The following is a 24785-nucleotide window of genomic DNA, read 5'->3' on the forward strand; positions in this document are numbered from 1 at the left end:
CATTCTTAACCCCCCACCACAAAAAAAAAAAAGAAATATCAGCGTTCGTACCCCTTTCCTTTCTCCTGTCAGACAGTAAGCGTGGGCCGATCGAACTCGACAAACACCGCCATCACTTCGATAACAACACAACATTCACCTCAGATTGTGTTTCGTCTGACCTAAAACCCTCAATCAACCTCCCACGTTCCATAGCTGTTAACTGAATCTTTCGCTCTTCGCAATGCCGACGGTATGCGACACAAAGAACATACATAATAAACAGGAGGATGCTGTGGGTCTAAGATACATAACAAGGCGATGCTGTGGGTGCAAGATATATAACAACTAAGACGGTGATGTGGGTATGAGATGCATAAAAAAACAAGACCACACATTACAGAACATAGCTCCGCCAAGCCACAAGAAGCCTCGGTGCTAAACAGACTATATGAATGGCGTCTGACCTTGACTAGACTACTGATTTTTACATCATCTCCTACGCTCAAAAATATTTTTTTACTAGATGTAAGTCCACCATATCTTATAGGTTGTGTGCCTTTGCGGGAAATTTATCTAAACATTCAGACTCCGGCTGTGACCTTGGCTGCGCATTGGCCATCAACCATAAATGCTTGCAAGTGTCGGGCTTAGTAATTAGCGCATCACCGTTATAATTTACCTTTATGAAAATGTAAATGTGCTACCAACTATACAACATTTTACGTAGCCTATAGGTAAGCCTTATTTTCAAGATGCTGCTAACAAACACAGACTTGGGCGAAAAGGATCAAACACAAAAATACAAATAAAAAGGCAACAGACTTCTGGCGAGATTCTTTTTTATCCTCTGAAGCACAGAACTTTACTGAAGCAAGACATGTGAACAGATTTACAAACATGCATGACTATTTCATATTTACTCTAGTGTGCGATCTGTGCAATAGCATCGTCGGTCAGAAACATGCTTGGATGAGTGACAAAAATATCTGTACTATGAGGGATTAATGGCAGACCTAGCAAAATAAATACGAGGTGTCAGATCGAGCTGGAAATGCGAGGTGAAATGACCGATACCATCAGAGAGAGAGAGAGAGAGAGAGAGAGAGAGAGAGAGAGAGAGAGAGAGAGCGTGCATGTTCTTGCAGGTCCATTACATATACCTTCATGAGGCTAATTTGGTCATCGACGGCAAAGATGTCTAAGAGAAGGAGGGGCCACACACATGGAGTATATGGTAGGTGGCATTACCTGGGCCGGGTACGAAGAGGAAGAGAAGGGAGGGAGGGGGAGGAGGAAGGGAGGGGAGGGGTGGACACGGCAGTGTACAAGGAGGAGGGAGGAACTGCAAGAAAGAAAAAAAAATTGAGGATGGTAGGAAATGGGTTGCGAAGGGTTTCCGAACAAGACGGTCACCCATCGGCTGGCGTGCAACCTGCGCATCTTGTCCTTCTTGTCCTCAGAGTGACCTCGCCCGTGGGCTGCTCTCGCGAGATAGCTGCACGCGTCTCTCTATCCCTCATACCTCGAATATCAAGATTAAATGCCTTTGCATCCACGACTCCTCTCTCACTTGGCCAAATGTCCTCCGACGGAAACAAAAGGGCTCGTTTAATCCTCAATCCATTAACCTATCTTGAAGGGAGGCACGGACGTCCATCACGGAATGCAGGCTGCTTACGACGGCGGTCGGGTTGGAAGGACGTCGAAAGGCAAGAGCACACGATGAAAAAGACATTGGAAGTAAGGAAGCGAGGAAGAAGAGACGTCCAAGAGCCGGGAACTTGTAAATGGAAATGCAACGAATGCTAAGAACAGACAGACGAGGAAAATATTTTGAAAATTACACACAGAAGAGGAATAAAAGTATATACATATATATATATATCAGAAGTTAGGAAAGAGGAGACAGAAGAAGCGGCACATCCCACAGTGTATTATATCAAAGGACGGAGGTGAGGTGGACGAGAGAGAGACCCGACTACCGGTAAGGGCACAGTGGCAACTCAAAACAGGGAATTCGCGGCATGCGGGGCAGGTGGGTCTCCGTGGTGGTTCTCAATCATGGAGGGAAGGAGGGTCAGCTGACCAGTCCTGCAGACCTCCCACGCCCCTCCGTCGACACACGCACACACATGCAAACATACATACGTACACTTACGATACAAAATACTTTCTGCATACCTTCGAGGAAAGTGGCATTGATAAAGACACGCACATGTGGAGGAGACACAGGACGTCAATGGGTGAGAATACATGGAAATAATTGCAATAACAAACTAACAAATAAACAACTCGCACATGTAAGTTCCCGTTTTTTCACGCGTGCACACATTGTTGAGTTTCCAGAACCACCACAAGAATTACACAAGCATACACAACAAAGCGAAGGAGACGGCAAAGAACAACGACAGGTTTACAGACGAGAGAAGGATAGAGATTGTGTAGACAGGCTGAATAGTGCAGAATGTCCTGGTACTTGTTTTAAGTCGTTTGGTAAAACAGGAATAATGCATTAGACCTGTATGTACAACTTTCTTATGAATGCTAGGTCTTTATATCACTGATCACATTTTACGAAATTATATATATATAAAAAACAGAGTAACACAACAGATACCAGAAAGTTTTGCGCTGGAATCAGATCCTGGTTTTCAATCTTCGATTTTACATTCCCAATCGTTTTAAATCGCCGCCATGACACCAGAACCAGGGTTGACTTGAGACCGTACAGTGATTTAAACCTACATGTAGATTATGTTGGTGGCCTTGGCAACAGGGATTTAAACCCAAGCCTGCTGTTGCTGTTGCACTGCCGAGTGCAATAATAGCCTTCTGAAGTCGCTGACACGGACCTTATACACAACAAGACAATCCTTGAGTCGAAGCCTTGCATCAAAAATCAAGCTCTCGAATATTTTTTTTTTTCTGGAGGAGAAATTCCCCTTCCACAAACAAGGCAAGGCCTCCGTTACGTCATCATGAGACTCCTTGATATCCTTCATTTCCTCCAGCTAAGATCCCAAGACAAGAGGAAAGAGACGAAACACTATGGAAAGTGTGTGGCGAGTTCATCTGTTCCAAAAGGTGGCTCGTTGTTCATTAATGTAAATACCTACCTTTTATGGAGAGACTCTTCTATTCACTGGCCCTCTCATCCCTTCCCCTCCCACTATCCCTTCCCCCCTCCTCCTCTCCTACAAACCTGTGATGGAGGAGGGAAGGGGAGAGGAAGACGTGGCCCTTATGTCTTCGCAAAGATGGTCAGTATCACTCAACAATGAAAATCTTACAAGAAAACGCTGTAAGTTTTAGCATCTCTCTCTCTCTCTCTCTCTCTCTCTCTCTCTCTCTCTCTCTCTCTCTAAAAGGTGCACCTGGGAACAACACCCACTTCGCATTCTTCAAATACAACTTGAAGTGAATGATCTCTTTTGACCTCGAACGCTATTTGATTGAAACAATGATGGTCCAACTTGACAAATATGAACACCAACACACTATAAAACGATCTATGTAACACAGAAGCGTTATATTGGGGGAAAAGGAAAAATTCGAACCACCTTTTTGTTTTTACTCATAAAGCCATACATGGCATATAAGCAAGGGCTACTGACAGACAACCAGCGCCCATTTCCCCCTAATCTTACGAGTCATTTTCTGATACCAAAGGCTACGATATTTATACATACATCATGAGAGAGAGAGAGAGAGAGAGAGAGAGAGAGAGAGAGAGAGAGAGAGAGAGAGAGAGAGAATTAAACCCCCAAACCAGCAGACTTTAATTTTTGTTTCTATCTGGGAGAGAGCCAATAAAAACGGAGACAAACGCGAGATGGGCAATCTTAACAGGTATATATGTGACACTCACTGACAATACGTTGATATAGGTGCCGGCTCTCCAGCGAACATTCATTCTCTTACCCACACCTGCCTGGCGTCCCCCGGCCACAGGCCCACCTCGCCGTCCCCAAAATCGTTCCCTTCGGTCCTCCTCTCCGAAATTCCCCCACAATCTCGATCCCACAATCGCCAATCCACCCCCAGCTATTTCAAAAGGATGGCTGAAATGCCTAGTAGGCATTGTGGGACATCTTTCGGGAATTATGATGGAATTGTGGTTCTCATTTGATGAGAAACGCTTTCGACATCTGTCAGGAACAGTTTTTACGCTCGAGCGCGCACTCAAACATTCACGCATACATGCATACATACACACACACACACAAGCATACATACATACACGCAAAGGTGTTAAAAGAGTAAAACAACGCATCCCAAGGAATATAAATAAGAAAACTTTCTAACCACCCATCTCTCTCTCTCTTTCTCTCTCTCTCTCTGACGATTCGATATACTGTATATCATCTGTCACTGAAGGAAGGAATGAAAAAAAAAAACGAAATAGAGGGGAAGAAAAATGTAGGTTTCAAAGCAGGAAGCTAAAGTTCGAGTGAAATCACTTATTAAGGTGAATGATGAAATATCCATGGGTCTACAGAAATGTATATACATAAATATATATATATATATATATATATATATATATATATATATATATATATATATATATATATATATATATATATATATATATATATGCAAATATGAGAGAAGAGAGAGAGAGAGAGAGAGAGAGAGAGAGAGAGAGAGAGAGAGAGAGAGAGAGAGAGAGAGAGACCTAATGAACCTGTAAAGCAAAGCGGGATGTCAGCAGAAGAATACCCAAAAAGGAGTCTAGAGATAGTGAGTCTCATTAACTGATAAGGAAAAAACAAAGGGAAGATATCGGCGGATACAAGGCGCTCACAAGTTCTGAGGTGCTTGGACTTGCATGTGTGTGCGCATACAATTTCATACATACATACACACACAGACACATATATATGTGTGTGTGTGTGTGTACAATGCTGAGCCTATCAACCCCAGCTGACCTAGCAGTAAATGAGTACATAAGTCAGTTGGGTGTCAAGAGAAGGCCCAAACATTCGGGTGCCACCCTCTCACAAGTGGAGACGCAGGTGTACGACAGTGGAAGGAAACAAAATGAACCGTTCATTAACCAACTGACAGCAGAGTGCACCCAGCGCAGTCATTCAAATGACTTTCAACAAACAAACAGCAAGAAAATGAAATGACCTCGCAACAAGTGGAGCTGCCACGACTTCATTCCGAAGAGAGCCGGGCCAGAAAATACACCGCCGTCTGTCTGTGTCGACGGAGGGAGTGTCCCAGTCCTATTCAAGGGCACTCTGATATGTAAACTCCCACAGCCGTACAACGATCAGTCCTGTGTATCGGCCAAGCCTATATATCCATGTACCACTCAAGGGAGAAATGTGGGTGCTCTCTTGCCTCGGTTCTACTCGTTCATCATTTGCTCCCAAAGGCGCCACAAATCCCAAAGAGGCGCGCTGACAAAGTCGCAACTCATCACGCAGGATAGGACACGAAACAACGTAAAACGCATACCTTAGTACGGCATTAGTTACAGTGTTATATTACCATACTAAAAGGAAAACCAAGCATCAGTGATGGTGTACTTATGACCAGAACCCCTTGGATTTCCTCCATCTTACCGATATTGTGCTAGCTTGTACAATCCGTTTAGTGAAACGTTCTTACTGAAAACGTGTACACGAAATCTAAAGTGGCATTTCTGTCCTGCTACGGCACTGTCATGTCACTGCTCTGAACTTGACAATGGGAGTCCCAGTAAAGGAGTCGAGAAGCAATCCTCTGGCAAATAAAAATCCCCGATTTCTCAGGGGTTGGGGGGGTGGGGTGGGGGTGGGGAGGGGGTAGGGAGCATTCCCTACCATCGACATCAATCACATGAAACGCTACACGCATTTTCGTTATTTGGGTTACATGACGAGCGAATGCCCGAGTTAAGAAAGAGCTTTACTAAACACGTCAGTCGAAGGATTATTTTTCCTTTTGTTTCCACAACAACGCGGTTATTTATTTTCTTCCGTCGAAATTCTTCTCCTAGAAACCCATGCCGTTTTTAGTGACAGGACCAAAACTCTCTCTCTCTCTCTCTCTCCACCACATCCCGGTTCTCCGTCCCCGCCCTGCCCCCGAAATCCTCGAGTCGTGGGAACTCCCGTGAGGGAATCGTGGAGGTGCCTTTGCTTTGCAGACCAATCATAGCCTGTCTACTTCTCTCCCTACGAGGAAAAAAAAATCTACCTCTCCTCCTTTTACTCAAGTGGTGATGTTTTTTTGTTATGCTTGATTGTTTTCTTAAGCGAAAGGGAGACCCTGAGAGCAGTAGGGAGAGATCATGGGAGGAGGAGGGGGGGGGATGTGCTGAAGAAGAAGAAGAAGAAGAGGAGGAGGAGGCTGGAGAAGGCTGTCATTGGGGCTCTGTCATTCGGGACTCTCACAATGAGGCTGGGAAACTTATGACAGGCGCACAAACGAACACACACTGAAAATACAAAGCTTGTGACAGACAAGACAGATGAGAGAGAGAGAGAGAGAGAGAGAGAGAGAGAGAGAGAGAGAGAGAGAGAGAGAGAGAGAGAGAGAGAGAATGGGCCGTAAATATTTTAATATTTAATTTATTCAGTGAGTTAACTGGCGATGATACGGTTTGTTTCTGATGTCTAATTTGTAATACCAGTAAAACACGCGTATTTTTTAAAGATGAAGAAATGCCAAACATATAAAACAAACCTAATTGAGAGAGAGAGAGAGAGAGAGAGAGAGAGAGTCCCACGAAACTCAGCGCCACATCATGACAATCCTTTCTTGACCACCCAGGAAAACACCAGAAGCCCCGTCAATACCTGAATGAAACTTGCGTCGAAGCGGACTCCTCATCTACCACCGTCGTTTAGCGAACAAAGCCGCAACGAACACGGAGTGTAGTCGATGCACCCCTTGCTAATAAGGTCCGCCGCCCCATTTCGCGGATTCAGGCCTTAGGACATAACATTACCTGCAGAAGAAGCCCCGAGCTAGTTCCCAGGATTCAGCAGCGGGAGGAAGAACAGCAGCAGCAGTAGCAGGATGTCTTCGCTACTAAGAACAATCGGTTACCGAACACCCAGATCTTCTTACTCCACCTTCTACTCCTCCTCCTCTTGCTCCTCCATCTTCCGTCTACTCCGCCTATCATAAAAACGCATACAGTAGTTCACCGGTGTTCCCACGAGTCCAGCTTAGGTTGGGCACAAGAAAAAGCGGCGACCCAAAAGAACGAGAGAGAGAGAGAGAGAGAGAGAGAGAGAGAGAGAGAAAAAAGTTATGAAAAAGTGGAAGGGTTGGGCCAGTCCATGGAGGATACATCAATGATTTTCAGATTGAAATGGATATTATCTAGATATAGGACGTCCACTGGGACGTCCACATGGAACGAGATTCTGGGGGCGACATATGAGGCAGAAACTGAGGCCGAGTTCTTGAAATAACTGGGAATCACAGGTATTATAATATGCGTGCACCAGTTGTATCGGCTATCGATATTTTTTTTCATCTTTTCCAGATAACTTCTTTATCTCGACGCCTTATCAAAGACGAATTTGTTGCGAACCTGGCAAATGAAAATAAAGGAAAAGAAATGTAAAGGCAGAATCTTGGTAACACCACCTGTGACAGGCCTTAAACTCAAAGAGTAGGCCCTTACTGCCACAGATCCCGTCCAAAACCCATTAAAATGATAAAACAAGAAATAATTTTATCATCAAATTGTGTTATATCGTCGACACGAGAGTAAAGCTAACTTGCGACCTCAGAATCATATTTCATAATTACGAAGAAATTACTGCAATGATATTTTAGTTATACTTACTCAAGACCTCATCAAATACTAAGCTGGGTAAAATCATTTTGTAATTATGCATGGATACCCTGCCATTTTTTCACTTTCCTTTAGATAATAATAATAATAATAATAATAATAATAATAATAATAATAATAATAATAATAATAATAATAATTGTTACTGACAATACCGACTTTTTAGAAGAAAAAAAGCCAGTGTCCAGGTAATATTAGAAAATTCGTAACCTGTAACCTATAAAGCAGAGAATTTCCTTAACACCCCGGACCCCTTATAATGGCACTCACTTAAGCAGAAAATCGCGGCTACCAAAAAAAAAACTTTCAAAATGGCCAAGAAATATACAAAGGAGCTCTAAATGGTTGTTGTGGTTGGGAATACCTTTGAAACCACGTGCGTTGATTCTCTGGAACTTGAATATGGCACACTGAAAAGCTCAGATTCTCTACAGTACCCAGACACATTGGAATTGCGCTTAAAAAGTTTGTACACAATCTCTCTCTCTCTCTCTCTCTCTCTCTCTCTCTCTCTCTCTCTCTCTCTCTCTCTCTCTCTCCTGTGTAACCAAGTCATGTTCATAAATGGTGTGGAAAAATTTATGTTTTGTCTTGATATAAACACGCTAGAATTAACAATAAACTGCGCGTGTGTGTGTGTGTGTGTGTGTGTAGATGTCGTTACACATGAATTGAGAATGGTATGTAGAATTGAAGCAATTTAAAGCGAGGAGTCACACGAAGTAATTGTGAACACCAGTACCACTACTATAAATATACTGTACCTCATAATGTACAAACAATATATACACATTGATTGATTGATTTGTGGCTATTAAAACTGGCGTCACAAATAGACATACATACATACATACATACATACATATATATATATATATATATATATATATATATATATATATATATATATATAAAAATATATATATATATATATATATATATATATATATATATATATATATATATATATATATATATATATATATATATATCTTCTTACAGTTTTGGTAATTACACGTAGCACCGACTTTCGTAAAAAGAGTAAACAAACGGACATGAAGAGATAGAGTTTAAAGCACCAGTAAGTACCGTATGTTTACATTCAACTCTCTCTCTCTCTCTCTCTCTCTCTCTCTCTCTCTCTCTCTCTCTCTCTCGTGGGAAAAGGACCAACATAAGTTCTTGATTGTTTTCTTACGCTACGGTAGTTTATTTTCTTCCAGTACATAAAAAGATAATACCCAACTTTCTTCTCTATTCAAGACTTACAACAGAGAGAGAGAGAGAGAGAGAGAGAGAGAGAGAGAGAGAGAGAGAGAGAGAGAGAGAGAGAGAGAGCTTGTTTTAATTCTGCACTCAGTTCTTCATAATGTCACGTTTGATAACATGTGCTCACACGAGAATGTCATCGTAAAATACCACTGCTTTCGACTACATTACAGCATTAATATGGTAGAAGCGGGGGTAAGATTCCACATAACACAGGTGTATATGAACGTCCAATCGAAAACAACATGGTTCCTCGACAGTAGAACAGGAACATCCACAGCCCGGAATTGCGAGATTTCTTTTACTTATATATCTTCCCGATTTGGAACACAGATGCTAAATAACTTCACTTGTTATGAGGACAGAACTTTATATAATAATCAAATGACAGCAAGAGAGGAAGGAAACAACATAATTAAGGAAAAAATACGGTAAATATATAACCATAAATCGTCCTCAATGTAACTATTAACTTTTAACTAACATATTAAAGGTGGCAAGGGGAATAATAACGAAAATATGAAAGACTTCCAATTTTCATTATGAGAGAGAGAGAGAGAGAGAGAGAGAGAGAGAGAGAGAGAGAGAGAGAGAGAGAGAGAGAGAACGCCTTCTACTTCTCAAACACTTACCGTCGGCTCGACCACTTATGACCTAACACGACCTAAGTTTCCGTGACCCACGTCCACTTGAAGTTTGACCCTGTGACCGCCCACTTGCCTAACTAGTCTCACACTCCAACATTCTCCGCGAAAATCATTTGTGCCCACGGTATTGAGTGACCCTTGACCTCGGGTGCATTCTTCTGGAGATTTTCATGAGAGAGAGAGAGAGAGAGAGAGAGAGAGAGAGAGAGAGAGAGAGAGAGAGAGAGAGAGAGAGAGAGAGAGAGAGCGGTTTGTTAAGTTCGTATGCTTAGCAAATAACATGTACCCTATGTTTACATATAAAATTACATACTTTTGTTCTACCACCGATATAAGATGTTCTGTTACTCGAGGCTTCACTTGCTCATAAATACAACATTATGAAACATATTTACATCAAAAAAAGCTTCAAAAGTAAATTTGTCTCGTAAGTGAATACAGCCAAAAGAAGAAACAGAATTAGGAGGAGGAGGAGGAGGAGGAGGAGGAGGAGGAGGAGGAGGAGGAGGAGGAGGAGGAGGAGGAGGAGGAGGAGGAGGAGGAGGAGGAGGCTGCTGCTTCAATTATCTGCATTCCTTTTTGTCATCATCATTTTCTTGACATACAGAAAGAGAGTTCCCACAGAAAATTGCGCGCGAACGCAAAAAGGCGCGAAAGCCCCATTTTCTTCCGTTATACGACAGGCTGTTATAACACAAGCATTCTCATCTACGGAGCTCTATAAGATATTTTTTTTCTTCCGCTGTCATTGACGTATGCATTACAGCGATATATGGCATCAGCATTCTCTGACGATTCTTTCTACCATAATAACCAAAGAAGTCAGAGAGAGAGAGAGAGAGAGAGAGAGCCATAAATGGTGAAAGTCACAGCTGTTTTAAAGTGTAATTGCTGTCTTGGGTCACTTGTAATATATAATAGTAGGATTTACTGTGACTTTCCCAAACTAACACACACTCACACACGTATACACACAATAGGTATCTGGAGACAAACAAAACGCCATGAAAGCCTTGTATAAAACATTTCACTCATTTCTTAATCTAAAATGGATTATTAGCTCCAAAAATCATTATTGTTGCAACGGAATTTTACATTACAAATCAATAAAATGACCAAACCATATACGACACGTTACTTTACACTTTCCGTACTTACTGCGAACGCCGGGATCCTATTACAATGCGGACGATGGGCTGAAATACATTTGGCAAATTGCCATTAATTCTGGTCAGTCACCTCCAGCTAAGGGCACCGACTATTGTCCTCAAATATGCGTTGGATATGAGGAGCCTTAAAATCTTGTCTTCAAACGCGAGTCATTTACAAAGCTATAGACAAGTTTGTTTCCATATATCCAAACACGAGTTACGTATGATATTTTTTTCTTTTTAATAAAACGTGGCAATTTTAAAACGTTGTTCCTAAATCAAGTATAAATACTAATACTTTACCTTTAAATGGGCTTAAGAGTAAGGTACTTCAATTCAGTCTTGAGAAGTGTTCAGTACGAAACTTTACCTTCGAATACGTGTTGGATATGTGGGTGTATTACAAGTGAGCAAACGCGATTATAGGCTTCAGTTCTGGAGTGAGGTATGTGGCGGGGGGGGTGAGGTTAAGTGACAGCAGTAGTTAAGGAGGGAATGGGACAATAAGAGAATGAGTCACTCATGTCGACTCCCACTCATGAGTGATGGATCTGAGTCATGTTAAATATTCATCATCGTCTTAGCCCCCTGCCTTTATCTCTCTCTTGATAACACACACATGCATGCATACATACATACATACATACATGAATACATACATATAAATATATATACATATATATACATATTTACATATATATATATATTATATATATATATATATATATATATATATATATATATATATATATATATATATACAGAGAGAGAGAGAGAGAGAGAGAGAGAGAGAGAGAGAGAGAGAGAAAATTCCTTCCCAGCAAATAAAAGAATAAAAAAAAAAAAAAAAAAACAAGCGAGTGAGAGAACGGAACACGATCTTCTGAGGCGGCTTCAACTTAATTGTTGTTTTCTCAGGATTCTTCAGCTTCTTCTTCACATGTGGTCAGATTTCGGCTCTCTATATCGATGAGAGTGAAGGATCGGGAGTTTTCTCTGCCTCCTCCTACTCCTCCTCCTCCCTTGTTGTAGTTGTTTTTGTTGTTGTTGTTGTTGTATTTTGAGGATGCGTCTTCAAGGGTTCGTCTGCTCCGTCTTCCCCACCGTCCCAACGAGGAGCACTTAATTATCAAGGACTCTGTTCATTTATAAGTGGAACATTTTGTCTCCGATCATTCTGCGTTCACAACGATTAGCCTTTTTGTATATTCAGCCCAGAATGTATATCTGATGTTATGCTAGTTTTGGCCTTTTCTGAATGTCTTTAAAAACCATACATCACAACAACATAAAAGGCTTGGAGAAAATTCACAAAATCACATCTTCGAAAGTCTGAGAAAATGAACGAGGAAGGCCTCACAAATAATCCCCAAACATTGTCAGGTGTAACCTAATCAGAACGATACAGAATTACATTTAAAATACGAATAGAGAATAGAGAATTTAGGCCAAAGGCCAAGCGCTGGGACCTATAAGGTCATTCAGCGCTAGTGGAAATTGACAGTAAAACGGTTTGCAAGGTGTAACAGGAGGAAAATCTCGCAGTTGCACTATGAAACAATTTACAGGAGAGGGTGGAAAGTAAGACGGAAGAAAAAGAATATGAACGGAGGTCCAGGGGAAGGAATGAAAAGGGGGTTGCAGCTAGGGGCAGAAGGGACGCTGCAAAGAACCACCAGAGATGCCTACAGTGCGCCACATGAGGCGCACTGATGGCACTAACCCCTACGGCGTCCTTACGCATTGGGTTATATTCAAATCTCGACGATGACTATGTGACTAAAGAGACGGGAGCCACGGCAGAGCCAGTGAGTCACCAGTAGTGCCCTTGACATCAGACACTAGAGCCTCTAAGACCCTAAGCAGAGGAAGAAAGCGAGAAGGAATTAAGAAGGTCACGAAGCGTGACTTCCCTTCCTATTGATGGTTTAATGGCAAAGTAACTATGGTGCAGTATTAAGAATCAAATAAAGAAGAACAATGAACGGGTATGGTTGTAGGAGAGTGAACTGAGAAGAAAGAGATTTATTAATAAAAATAAAATACAGAAAAATATTTTTTTAAAATGCAAAACATAATAAGTACTTTGGTGGAAAATAAACAAAAAAAAAAAACTGTGCGATTCATCAGGGGGTAGAAGCAATAAAAACAACTGTCAAAAAAAAAAAAAAAAACAGCATAGATTAAAATTTCAGTAACAGTAGTACATACAGCAGTAGGAGAACGTACAGAAGTTAATAATTTAATGGAGATCTTACATCACAATCAGTACGGTTCAACTACACATAAAGCGAGCCGTAGGTTCACAATGCATGACGAACATCACAGGAGATTCCTCCTCTAAGAATAATACACATAAAAAACATAAAAATAAAATAAAAATAAAAACACCGGTTCAAATTCGGAGAAGAAAGCTACCACGGCCTACAACTGCATGGTCACACTTGCTCTGGGGAAGAAAACAGTGTGGACTTGTTCCGATGCACACACAAGGTGAATGTATGCTGTAACCGTTTATATGTATGTATGTATGTATGTATGTATGTATGTATATATATCTACACATATAATACATACATATATATATGTATATATAATATATACTATGAAAAGGTTGCTCACTGATCTTCAAGTGAAATAAGGACTCCACGCTGCCTTTTGGTCTTGAGGTGACCTTTTTCTTTTGACAGTCATCCCTCGGACAATTGAGGAGGCATTACAGATACCTAACACTGGCAAAACGAAATACTCATAGATGGGAGACATAAACAGCTTCATATTAATTCATATCAAGCCTAAACACTATATAGAGGCTCTCCGCCGTCATCTCCTTATTCACATCAGGCATGAAACATTCTTTTCTTCAGTAAACCTACCGTCCTTTTCTATTCCATACTTTTACTTCTCTCAGACGAATTTTCTTAATCGATGACCGCAGTCCTAGAAACTAACACGGAACTCCGACGAAGACGTAATATGATTACTTTGGACAGCTCTCCCAAGATCTCCATTCTGTGGCATTCCCGTTTGTTTGTTCCATTCGACATCATTGTGTTTAATGACAACAGATAATGCATTCACGAGAATTATCCTACTGCAGTCCAGTATATATAAATGAAAACTCTCTCTCTCTCTCTCTCTCTCTCTCTTCTTCTTCTTCTTCTTCTTCCCAGCCTCAAATTCCCTAGCTGTCAAAAACCTACCTTCCCCTAAAATTAATCGCTTCAACTGACCCCATTCAACACCAACAGTTGGAAACAGAAATAACATCCAATTACCGACGTCACCCACAAAGAGCAAACAGAAGGCCATAAAGGAAAGAGAAAATTACCTTTCGGAATTCTTTCTCTCTCCCTCCCTCAATAAAAGAGGCACTGTTAGGAACCCTCTGGATTCTTTCAAGCACACGTGAACATCGTCCCAGGCCGCGTCCCGGTAGGACACGACAATGGACGACATTCTGGTGCTTTTGTTGAAGAAGAAGAAAAAAAAAGACGGTCAGTTCAGTAAATGTCAAGTTACTGAAAACAGGAAAATAAGGAAATAAGTGCAGCTAAAAATTCACGAGCTAATACGTTATGCGAAAGATACGTTACCTCTTGTCGAGGTACACAAATAATTATGCAAAAAATCGCCAGGCGTGCCAGTCTACGTTATATACGACCTCATACGAAAATATCCTCAATTCTAGGATCCCACAGTAGCTGAATCCAAGCCGGGAATACCGCCCATAATCCCAGAATTCGTTTGTAAGCCATAAACGTGTACACGGTCAATGAGAAATATTACCCCGCAATAACTGTTAAGTGTGCCACTATCTTATATATACACAGCAATATACACCAAACCTCGTCCAAGTCATGCAACAGGTGACAGTAAAAAAAAGGGGTCTCTTTAAACAGTACCTTAACCTTTGTGAGCATCTAAAGGAACACGCAAGGTGACGACATTCGCACTCTTTTTAACGCAGCTAGGCACCGCAAATGACAGCGGAGAGGAGAGGGGATGGCAGGAATAAGATTACACACACACACAAAACACTTACACACAGAGACAGAGAGAGAGAGAGAGAGAGAGAGAGAGAGAGAGAGAGAGAGAGACTTAGGGCAGGGGGACCAACAGCACTGACAGCTATATGGTGCAATAGTGACAGACCATGGGTTCAATGGTCACTCCTTATGAAAGGGACTTCCCATAAACTTTTCAATATACGGCGACTTTTATGTGGAAGAAGAGTTACCCAGGCGTATAAATACACAGACGCACACACATACACACACGACTTTACAGTATAAAAAAAAAACGAATAATAAGCTCTTGGCCCAACGCAAAAGCAGAGGTCTCCTTATTTACGTAAAATGTTGGCTCGAATTCAACATGACTAAAGTTGGATAGTGTGTGTGTGTGTGTGTGTGTGTGTGTGTGTGTGTGTGTGTGTGTGTTCTTATGTCACTTCCGGGTATCTAAGATCCACTTGTTATATTTGATATCATATGTATTTCAAGTACTGTTACATTAAACGATACAGGAGCAAGTATCCCTACTAGAATTACCAAGCATAAGCAAGTTACGTCATCATCGTGTGTCAATCATTACTAAAAAGATTTCATATAAAATGCATCATTCAGTGACGTATATATTCATTTACCGGAAGATACTAAGCTTCCATTTATCGATGAAAAGTTCTACAATAATAAAAATCAGGAGAACACAGCGCAGGTAATATTTTAATACTGAGACTAAAGAAGAACATAACAGAACATTGGTAACTGGAATATACTGGGAGGATAGCAGAATTCATGTATTTTTATGCATAATAAGTCACATTGCATGTTTATTATTATTACTGCTGTTGTTGGCGCCGCTACAGTTCCATCAGAACCGGTTACGTACAGTACTTGCTACACAGGTAAACTGCATTCTTGCTCCCATGAGCTCTTCACCCATGCCCATTCTGATTTCTTCAGCGGCATGGTGGGGATGGCATTTCCTTTTATGCCCACCGGCAGGTCAAATACACCGGTCCGCTAAGTGCAAACCAGTGTGAGGCTGTATATATCAACAAACATCTACAGGGTCTGAATACCAAGGCAGATTTGCAGGCTCAGAAAAAAAAAAACACTGCACCAATTGTTCATCCTGAAGTAGACCTACGCACGAGAACAACTATAAACATCAATCTTCACAGTATATGAAAAAAGTTAATCTTTCCAAACCTCGAAAATGAAAGACGTCATGTGACGACAGACAGGCTACCCAAGATCTCATCGACTCAGGTCGAAAACAACGGCTGGGGATGTAAAACAACAATGGGACTCCATTCATGCCTTCATTTAAGGTACGTCAGTCAGCAACGAAGGTCGAAACAACACAAACACCGGATTTACAGTTAACACCAGTCACTCAAACACAGGGAACAAAGTAGAGGAGAGTTTCACAATGGCTCATACAACCCAGATGACATCGTCTTTCTAACCTCGGCTATGTTTAGTTACGTGTGGAAATCGCAGCAACACTTCTGACGCATGAACAGAGGTAATATCTGCGACTAATGCTTTGTCTTCTTTATCAACGTCAATTACGAAAAGAAAAGATATTTCATATCCTCAGAATAGATATGCAACTAAAGGGTATAAATCTTCCTGACATATACAACCACTACCACTGCTGAAAACTGCAGTAACAGGTGAAAATCTCTACTTTGTATCCTGGCTTCTTACATAACAGCAATAACAGACGTACCAACACCAGCAGCAGATTATAAGCAATCTGGGTTGGTGGAAGGTTCAAACGTTCTTGGTAACCCAATAAAATTCACTCTGAACCTTTTGAGCCACTTGACAAAGCACCTGAGAAAATATTTCTCCCTTCCCCATTGAGGGACGTAATCTTTTCTCATCCTGTAGGCCTCTCTGCTGCGACTCCTGTTCCTGTTCTTCTCCAAAGGAACTACAAAAGGTACTGGGAACATGATGCTAAAGATAGCCACCGTACGTACCAGTCACGTTAAAACGAAAAACGTGAGTAAACAAAAGCACTCCACGCTTTTGTTTTTTGCATGCCATATAAAAAAATATAACAAAGCCAATCAATAACAACAGCCGCGCACAGCAAAAACAAAAGTACAAAATAGTTTCCAACATACCAACCTCAAGTGAGACTGTGAAACCCCCTCACGGTACCCTTCGGCGGGAACACGGCATACGCATGCGCAATATTTAAACGAATTTACGACGCACCAACACGAATTGTTTATGACGACACTAATCTCCAAATCACAAACACTGTTGAAAAGATAATAAACAGAAAATCTGATTTATGGGAAGCGGAAGTAGCTACATACACTTGAGACATGAAGAGTTGGAGAAAGAAAAAGACGGTAGTCTGGGTTATATGGCATTAAATAGAGCCTTAAGAATGAAACCCGGATAATGGACAGACGAGGAGCGCAGAGGAGGGAAGAAGGAACGGGGGTAGGAAGAGGTGGAGAAGGAGGGGGAGTTGATGGTGGGGGGAGAGAGGTACCGGTAGCTGACTGTTATAATAAATATAAATCTCGGCCTCTTCAGGCCTTGACAATCTCTTCTACATCGATATCGGTGGACGGAGATTTAGAAGGTGGGGAACGTAAGTACGGGTGTCAAGGGAAAGTATCGAGTAGGGTCTCCTTATCAAGAGCATAATTCCGAATTATAAAGGTTATCGTGAAACGATAACCCCCAAAAATCCTCTGACCCACCCAAGACGCTAACACCCACGGTGAGAGAGTTTTCTGGACTAAATCGAAGTATAAAAAATGCTCACAAACAATGTAGTACCCGGCAACAACGCTTAGTTAAAATAATAGGCTGAGACCAACTCAAGTCTCCACACAAGATATTCAATTAAAATCCAGACATCAAAATCAAATATAAACGTCGTTTAAATTTACCAGTACGTTGGCAGCGTTATGAAAGCCCAACCGTATCCGAGGGTAACTGTATGGTTGAATCTAACAACACCAATTAACCGCAAGAACATCCAGGGTAAGGAAAAGAAATGTTCATTTTCTTTCTGTAATTCCATCTACTTTCTCTTATTTCCTATTGAACACCATATTCTTTGGAAGCTTGAATTTCCAGATGAATAGGGTTCATCTTCTGAGTAATAATAATAATAATAATAATAATAATAATAATAATAATAATAATAATAATGAAGAGACTGGACGCGATGAGACCTTCTCCATTTGGGATTCTTTTATCCTTGTGTTTAAGCACATAGGCTAACCCTCCACCCCCAACAGCCACCACCGCCCACACGTCTCTCAAAAGATTTCCGTCGAATCGATGGAGCGGAAATTTAAAAGCTAGACATACAGTAGTGACACTGATGGGTAGGAAATGTCGAGGCGATGTAAACATACCCATATAGGATAATAGACTCGACCTCTGTTCTCTGTCCCGGCTAAAAAAGAAAGGTTAAATAAACAATCACCCTGCTACCATCATCCCTAGACCTACCACCCAACATTATTTTACTTTAACTGAAAATAATAAAGATCATAATTTTTCAGTCAAGTCTAGGTGATACGAATCTTTCGAAGTTTATAAGGCAGGTTTTAAATTAAACAAGAAACATATGGCAAAGTGATTCTTAAGAGAAATTGCATGAACAACATAAAACAGTTCAAGGGAAAATGATAATGGAATAAAGACACTGAGACTCACATCGAAAAAGACTATCGCCTCATCACTTTGGGATGATTGATTGATTTATGGTTACTAAAACTAGCGTCGCAACATCTAGGTTATTGACGCCGTAAGAAAAGAGGCTAGAAAAATATTCAGTTCAAGTGGAAAGTTTCATATAAGAAATATCTATCTATATATAAATATCTATCTATCACATATATAAATATATGTATGTATATATCTACATGTGTATATATATATATATATATATATATATATATATATATATATATATATATATATATATACAACCATAAATGCAAATACATATATATATATCTGAATCCAAAGGGCAAAATAGCAGAGACCAAATCAGATCAACACACTGCATACGATGAAAATAAGGAGAGGCCGACGGTCAGACTGTGAGCAGGTAAGACTGAAATCAAAAGATGAAAAATAAACAGGAGAGCGAGGGACTCACCCTAATCTCTTCAAGAGTGACGGAATTATCGGTATATCGGACGAGCCTGCGTGGGTCGAGGGGGTCACTCTCTTTAATTTTGGACGCCAGGAAAAGGCAGACGGTGCCCAGAAGCTGGAGCTGTTCTTTTCGGATCTTCATGAGCGACAGGAAACGGTCCATCATGTTCATGGCGAGGGTGAACACCTCCTCTCCCTGCTGCTCCTCTTGGCATACCTGAGAGCAGAGACCACAGAGACCAAGTGGCATTAAAGGGGAATGGAAGGCAACTTCATATGGGTACGCATGCACATCATTATGAACGGGCATAATATCTAATATAAATCTACATGAAACATAAAGACACCGTATCGTGCTTCTCAATTATGTACACAGGGATCCACAGTAATATAGGCCTACTTGAGTATCAAGACGAAATGTGCCTATATTTTTTATAAATACACATTTCATTTCGATATTTAAGCATGCAATATTACTGTAGATCCTTTTGTGCATACATATATATTTATATATATGTATATATATACATATATATATATATATTATACATGCTTCTCAATTTTATATACACATATAATTTAATTAGAAATGTCAACAGGAGCACGACCAAACTACATGAATAAGGGCAACTGACAACAATACTTATTCAGCACATGACAATGCAGTTACACTAAGGCCATCTCACACAGTCAAATCACAGAGCTGTCACGACTCCCGATAAAAAAAAAAAAAATGAACAAATCACGTAAAATACGCTCCGAAGTGTCTGCTACCTTATTTATTGACTGATTTATAGATTTTAGGCATGCATGCCAAGCGCTGGGGCAACTAAGGCCATTGAGCGCTGAAACGGAAATTGACAGTAAAAGCTTGAAGGGTGTAACAGGAGGAAAACCTCGCAGTTGCACTATAAATCTACTGTTAGGAGAGGTGGACAGTAAGATGGAAGAAAGAATATGAACGGAGGTACAGTAAAAGGAATGAAAGCAGTTGCAACTAGGGGCCGAAGGGACGCTGCAAAGACCTTCAAGTAATGCCCACAATGCACCGCAATATTTGCACTGACGGCACTAACCCCTATGGATGCCACTTCATATAGGATAAATTTCAGGAGAACAATATTCTTCATTTGTACAGAGCTACATGTTAGACAGATTTCCCCTTTAACTGGAAGCTATCATAAGAATAAGTCTACTTCGCGAATACACCACATAAAAAATTGGCGCATCACTTTGCCTAACCAAAGCATAATCAAAAGGCGTTTCAAAATAACGTTTCGGATAATAGTAAGGGCTTGAAAGCTGTTCTAAAGCATTCGCAAATGTCAAGAAAATTTCTTGGAGATACTGAAAATATATATATATATATAAAAAACTAATTAGATATACAAAAACAGGTCCAAAAGACTTTAAAATCGTGCAATTACAACCCACAAGAAAAAAGGAAGTCAGCTCGACAAATGCATAAAAACCAATAAAAAAATAAAAACAAATATACGACGAAATACAAACTCGAGACGGATGGATGGCACAAGACAATAATGACGACATCTTCAAGGTCATACTCCCCGCCAGACAGGTCACCGCCCTTGCAAGACACCACCCATCCCACCCACCCAAGCAAGTTAACAGCTCTAGTGGGGGGGGGGAAGACATGACGGAGATGAAGCATGGAGCGAGGGAGGGAGGGAGGAAGGGAGTGAAGGAGGGGAGGAAGCAGGAATGGATGCAAGAAAAGAAAAAAATAGGAGGGATGTGAGGAGGGAAGTGGTGGAAGAGGGGAAGGGGCCTTTGAGACATCACTAAAAATACACGCCTCTATCAGGGCATAAGCCTCTCTCTCTCTCTCTCTCTCTCTCACACACACACACATATATATATATATAAACATACATACATATATATATATATATATATATATAAACATATATATATATATATATATATATATATATATATATATATATATATATATATAAAACGACATTGCTTACCATATACACTGCCCAACAGATGTTCACCCACACAAGTGCTGACCAGACCCAACACAGCTTAACCTGTCTCAGATCGCCGCCTCTCACACCCTCCGTCTCATCTATCGAGAATTCATCTCTTGTGGTGGTGATTACTTACGACGCAGCTGAAGGCGAGAGGCAAAGCACTCCCCTCCCATTTAGGATGTGACAGTCGGACAAGAAACGTCCGTAATGCAAATCTCTAACGTAAACAAGCATGCCTCATCCAATGCTTACACTTTCACAACGTTAATCTAATCATCAGAACCAGAAATGCGCAATGAGCGGCCCAAGCTGCTGAAGTATAAAAAAGAACACAATCAATCATACAGTGTCACGTAGTTTATTAAATGCCAAACTAACGACGCGAGCGTGAGAAAGAATGGGCATGACAAACATGTCAGTCGCATAACACCTACTTAGAAGAAGGCTCTCACCAAATCACGTGACCAATATTGGCACGTGTAGGGGCATCAGAAGGCAAGAGAGAGGAGGGGTGGAGGGAGGGGGCGGGGCCAGCTACAACTGATGACGGCACCGTCTAATCTTCACACAGGCAACAAACAAACACATCGCCATCATTGGAACTCATGCGTAGAACTCAAAAGCTCCTCTGTTAATTTCCTGCGACTCTCCTCAACACTGCAGAACACCACAATGGAAGAATGCCATAGCATGAGATTAGAGGGGTGATCGTATTCTAATTAATTTGTACAAGGTCGACCAATACATGGTCATTGGGGAGTTACAGACGAGGGAACACCAACTCTAGTTTAGGGGATATGGGAAATGGGGGGGGGGTGTCTGCATGTGAGAGAGAATGAAGGGAAGGGAGGGGGAGGGGAGGGGGAAGTGATGAAGGAGTCTTGTGTTGTGAGAGGACGAGTGTGGATACCCAAATGTTCCCATAACGTGTATAGGCTGCTTAACACAAACGCATGACTCACACCACACCAGTGAGCGGTAACAGTTATTATGTTAAAAACGTCTACTAAAGACGCGAAGAAACTATTCCCAGTCAGGGTAATGAAGAACATCAACAGAAATCTAAGTAAGACGAGAGAGAGAGAGAGAGAGAGAGAGAGAGAGAGAGAGAGAGAGAGAGAGAGAGCTTTACCCTCAGTGACTGAGGCCCTGTCTGGGTGGACGACTCGATTTTTCAGCAGAGTTACAAAGACCAACAGTGATGCTCATCACTGATCACTGAGGAAAAAGTTGTCATCTAGTTTACAAGAGACGAAGATGAAATCTATTACATCATGAGGGTATGTGTCACATTTTATGCAGCCTAACGCCTACTTTTACTATTCACGCGTGCAATTGCTCTCTTGGATTGTAAATCGAATGAATATATTGTTTCTAGATCCAAAGTATTCTCATGAACTTAGGATGCCTAAGTACATGGCGCTATTTAAATCCATATTACGTGTAAAAAAAAAAAAACTAAAATGGTAAAAACCTGACTTACATTAACCCTAAATCATAATTAAGTTTAACTGAAGATGCTAAGATGCATTAAAATGCCCTTGGACGACCTCTGGGATCACATGATGTAATTTCTTTTAAGAATCTACATTACATATAGCTGGAACCTTGGTATTGCCACATCTCATCTTGAAGCTCTTAATGGGATGCTAGTGACGCTTTAGCGCGCCGCTATATTTACATTACTTGGGACATGAAGTGTATGGAACTGGACGCGATGGATCTCACAACAGCCACACGAAAATATTGCAAAATTGTTAGTTTGTGTTTGAGAAGCATACCTGAAGAAATAATAAATAAAAAGCAGACCCAATGGTTAAGAGCATTGGGACATTGCAATGGTATGGGTTCAACCTTTCCAGTGGGCCCCATCAGGTTCTTTCCGTCGCACGAAGGGAGAGGGAGAGGGGGGAGGAGGAGGAGGAGGAGGAGGAGAGGGCAGCATACATAAGGGAGAGGGAGGAGCAGTCAGAAGAGTGCTGAAGGTGGTATTGTTCCCTTATGGATGCTGCAATCCAACACTCTTCTCTCTCTTAATCCTGTTTTCTTTTTCCCAACGCCGAGTCACGTGTATTTAAAAAGTACAATGTATATACCCCCTTCAAGTGTACAGACAAACCGCGTCTTTGTATTGAGAGTTACGGCAATTAACACAAAGCGTGTGGTATCAGAGCCACGGGTTACACGTAACCATTCGCCTACTAACTCGCGAACATTTCAGCCGACTCAAAATGCACAGATAATTCATCCCCACGAAGCAGCCTTAGCGGTAAGCATAACTCTCAAGAGGACTTCGCTGAAATGCACAAACAACGACAGAGCAATCTGGCAGCCAGCTAGACAGCCTCCTCTAAAACGGCAAACTATGATTGCCTAGTCCTCCAGGGACCGACCATCCTGCTGAAGGGGTCTGACTCACTCGCTGCTGGGGCAGGGGCTGGGGCTGGGGCTGGTGCCACCTTCTTTAGTAGTCTTTCGTTATGGGTGGCAGTAGTAATTGCAGTAACAGTCCCTTAGCAGTAGCAATAATAGTTACAGAAAACTGCTGTACGGCCGTCGCCAAGATTCTCTGCTTCAATTATTAACATACTCAAAAGTAGACAACAAAACTGAAGACCACCGACGACAGGATCTTTACTGTTATGAAACAAATACTAGTATCATATTCAAGTCTTTCTCGTTGTGTGTGTAATTCACTACTGCAGACATTTTTTGTTTCCTTATGTCTATTTCTCGCAGGCTATTCTAGAGCTATTCTTCGCAGTCCCTCATCCTCTTCCCCCACCCCTCTTTCTCTTTTTCAAATCCTCAATCAGTATCCCTCCCTCCCTGTCTAGAACCCTTACACCTCCTGCAGACCGAGACCCTGCTGCCGCGGCTGCTGCTGCTGCTGCCCCTGCCTTTCCAACCCGGCCAGCAGACAAAGGACAAGAGGACCTGATCGGAGGGCCACGAGGGGAGGACAGTCATGGTAGCAATACACAGCGACAGACGGACGGAAACCTACTGCCCCACTTTTCTTGAAACTGCAGAAACTAACGGCCTCTTGAGCCCCTTCAAGGAAATATTCATACACAACCACTATAACCCACTAAGACGAAGGGTTCTGTTTAAAATAAATAAAAAAAAAAACAGTAGAGGCAGCCTACACAGATATGGTCCCTGAGAGAGAGAGAGAGAGAGAGAGAGAGAGAGAGAGAGAGAGAGAGAGAGAGAGAGAGAGAGAGTACTGAATACCTTTAAACACGAATGAGTCTCGACGTTAGGTAGTCAGTCGTCAAGGCTCTCTGGGTCTTGCATAACAAACGAGAAAGACGGAAGAGAAAATGGTTGACAGAAATAAGAAAGTGGAACGAGGGTTTATCGTGTAAAGCATTTCTCGGTCTTGTTTTCAAATGCAATTTAAGCCGTCTAAATGGAATGCACTTCAGCCATTTAAAAAAAAGGTAAATGTAAACATAAAATCAACCAATTTTGACATCTTAATTGCTGTCATTGGGAACAACTGGAGTCCCAAACAATGTCAAGTCTTCATGGAGCAAGAAGTGACTGGTATTATATCAACCAAGACTGCAACAAACTAACTGGGTCTAGGACCAATCACAAAAAAAAAAAAAAAAAAAAAAAAAACACGAATAGCTTCATCTTGTGATATCCATTGAGAAAGAGTTCTTAATCATAAGTCTAAAACAATATTACCCAAAGATTATCGTTATCCGATCTGAAAGTCTCATTAATCCGCCAATTAGTTTAATTGCAAGAGACAGTGACTA

At 41.3% G+C, this 24785-nt stretch overlaps 1 protein-coding gene across 1 annotated transcript in view; it reads right to left on the minus strand.

Moving 5' to 3' along the window:
• LOC136829365 (G1/S-specific cyclin-D2-like) overlaps positions 1-24785 on the minus strand; it is a 75301-nt gene that overhangs the window by 45497 nt on the left and 5019 nt on the right. Inside the window, exon 2 of the mRNA XM_067087815.1 lies at positions 19014-19229. Coding sequence (XP_066943916.1) covers positions 19014-19229 — 216 coding nt within the window. The remainder of the gene's footprint in view (positions 1-19013; positions 19230-24785) is intronic.

The sequence above is a fragment of the Macrobrachium rosenbergii genome, chromosome 4, assembly GCF_040412425.1.
Source record: "Macrobrachium rosenbergii isolate ZJJX-2024 chromosome 4, ASM4041242v1, whole genome shotgun sequence".
Classification (NCBI taxonomy): domain Eukaryota; kingdom Metazoa; phylum Arthropoda; class Malacostraca; order Decapoda; family Palaemonidae; genus Macrobrachium; species Macrobrachium rosenbergii.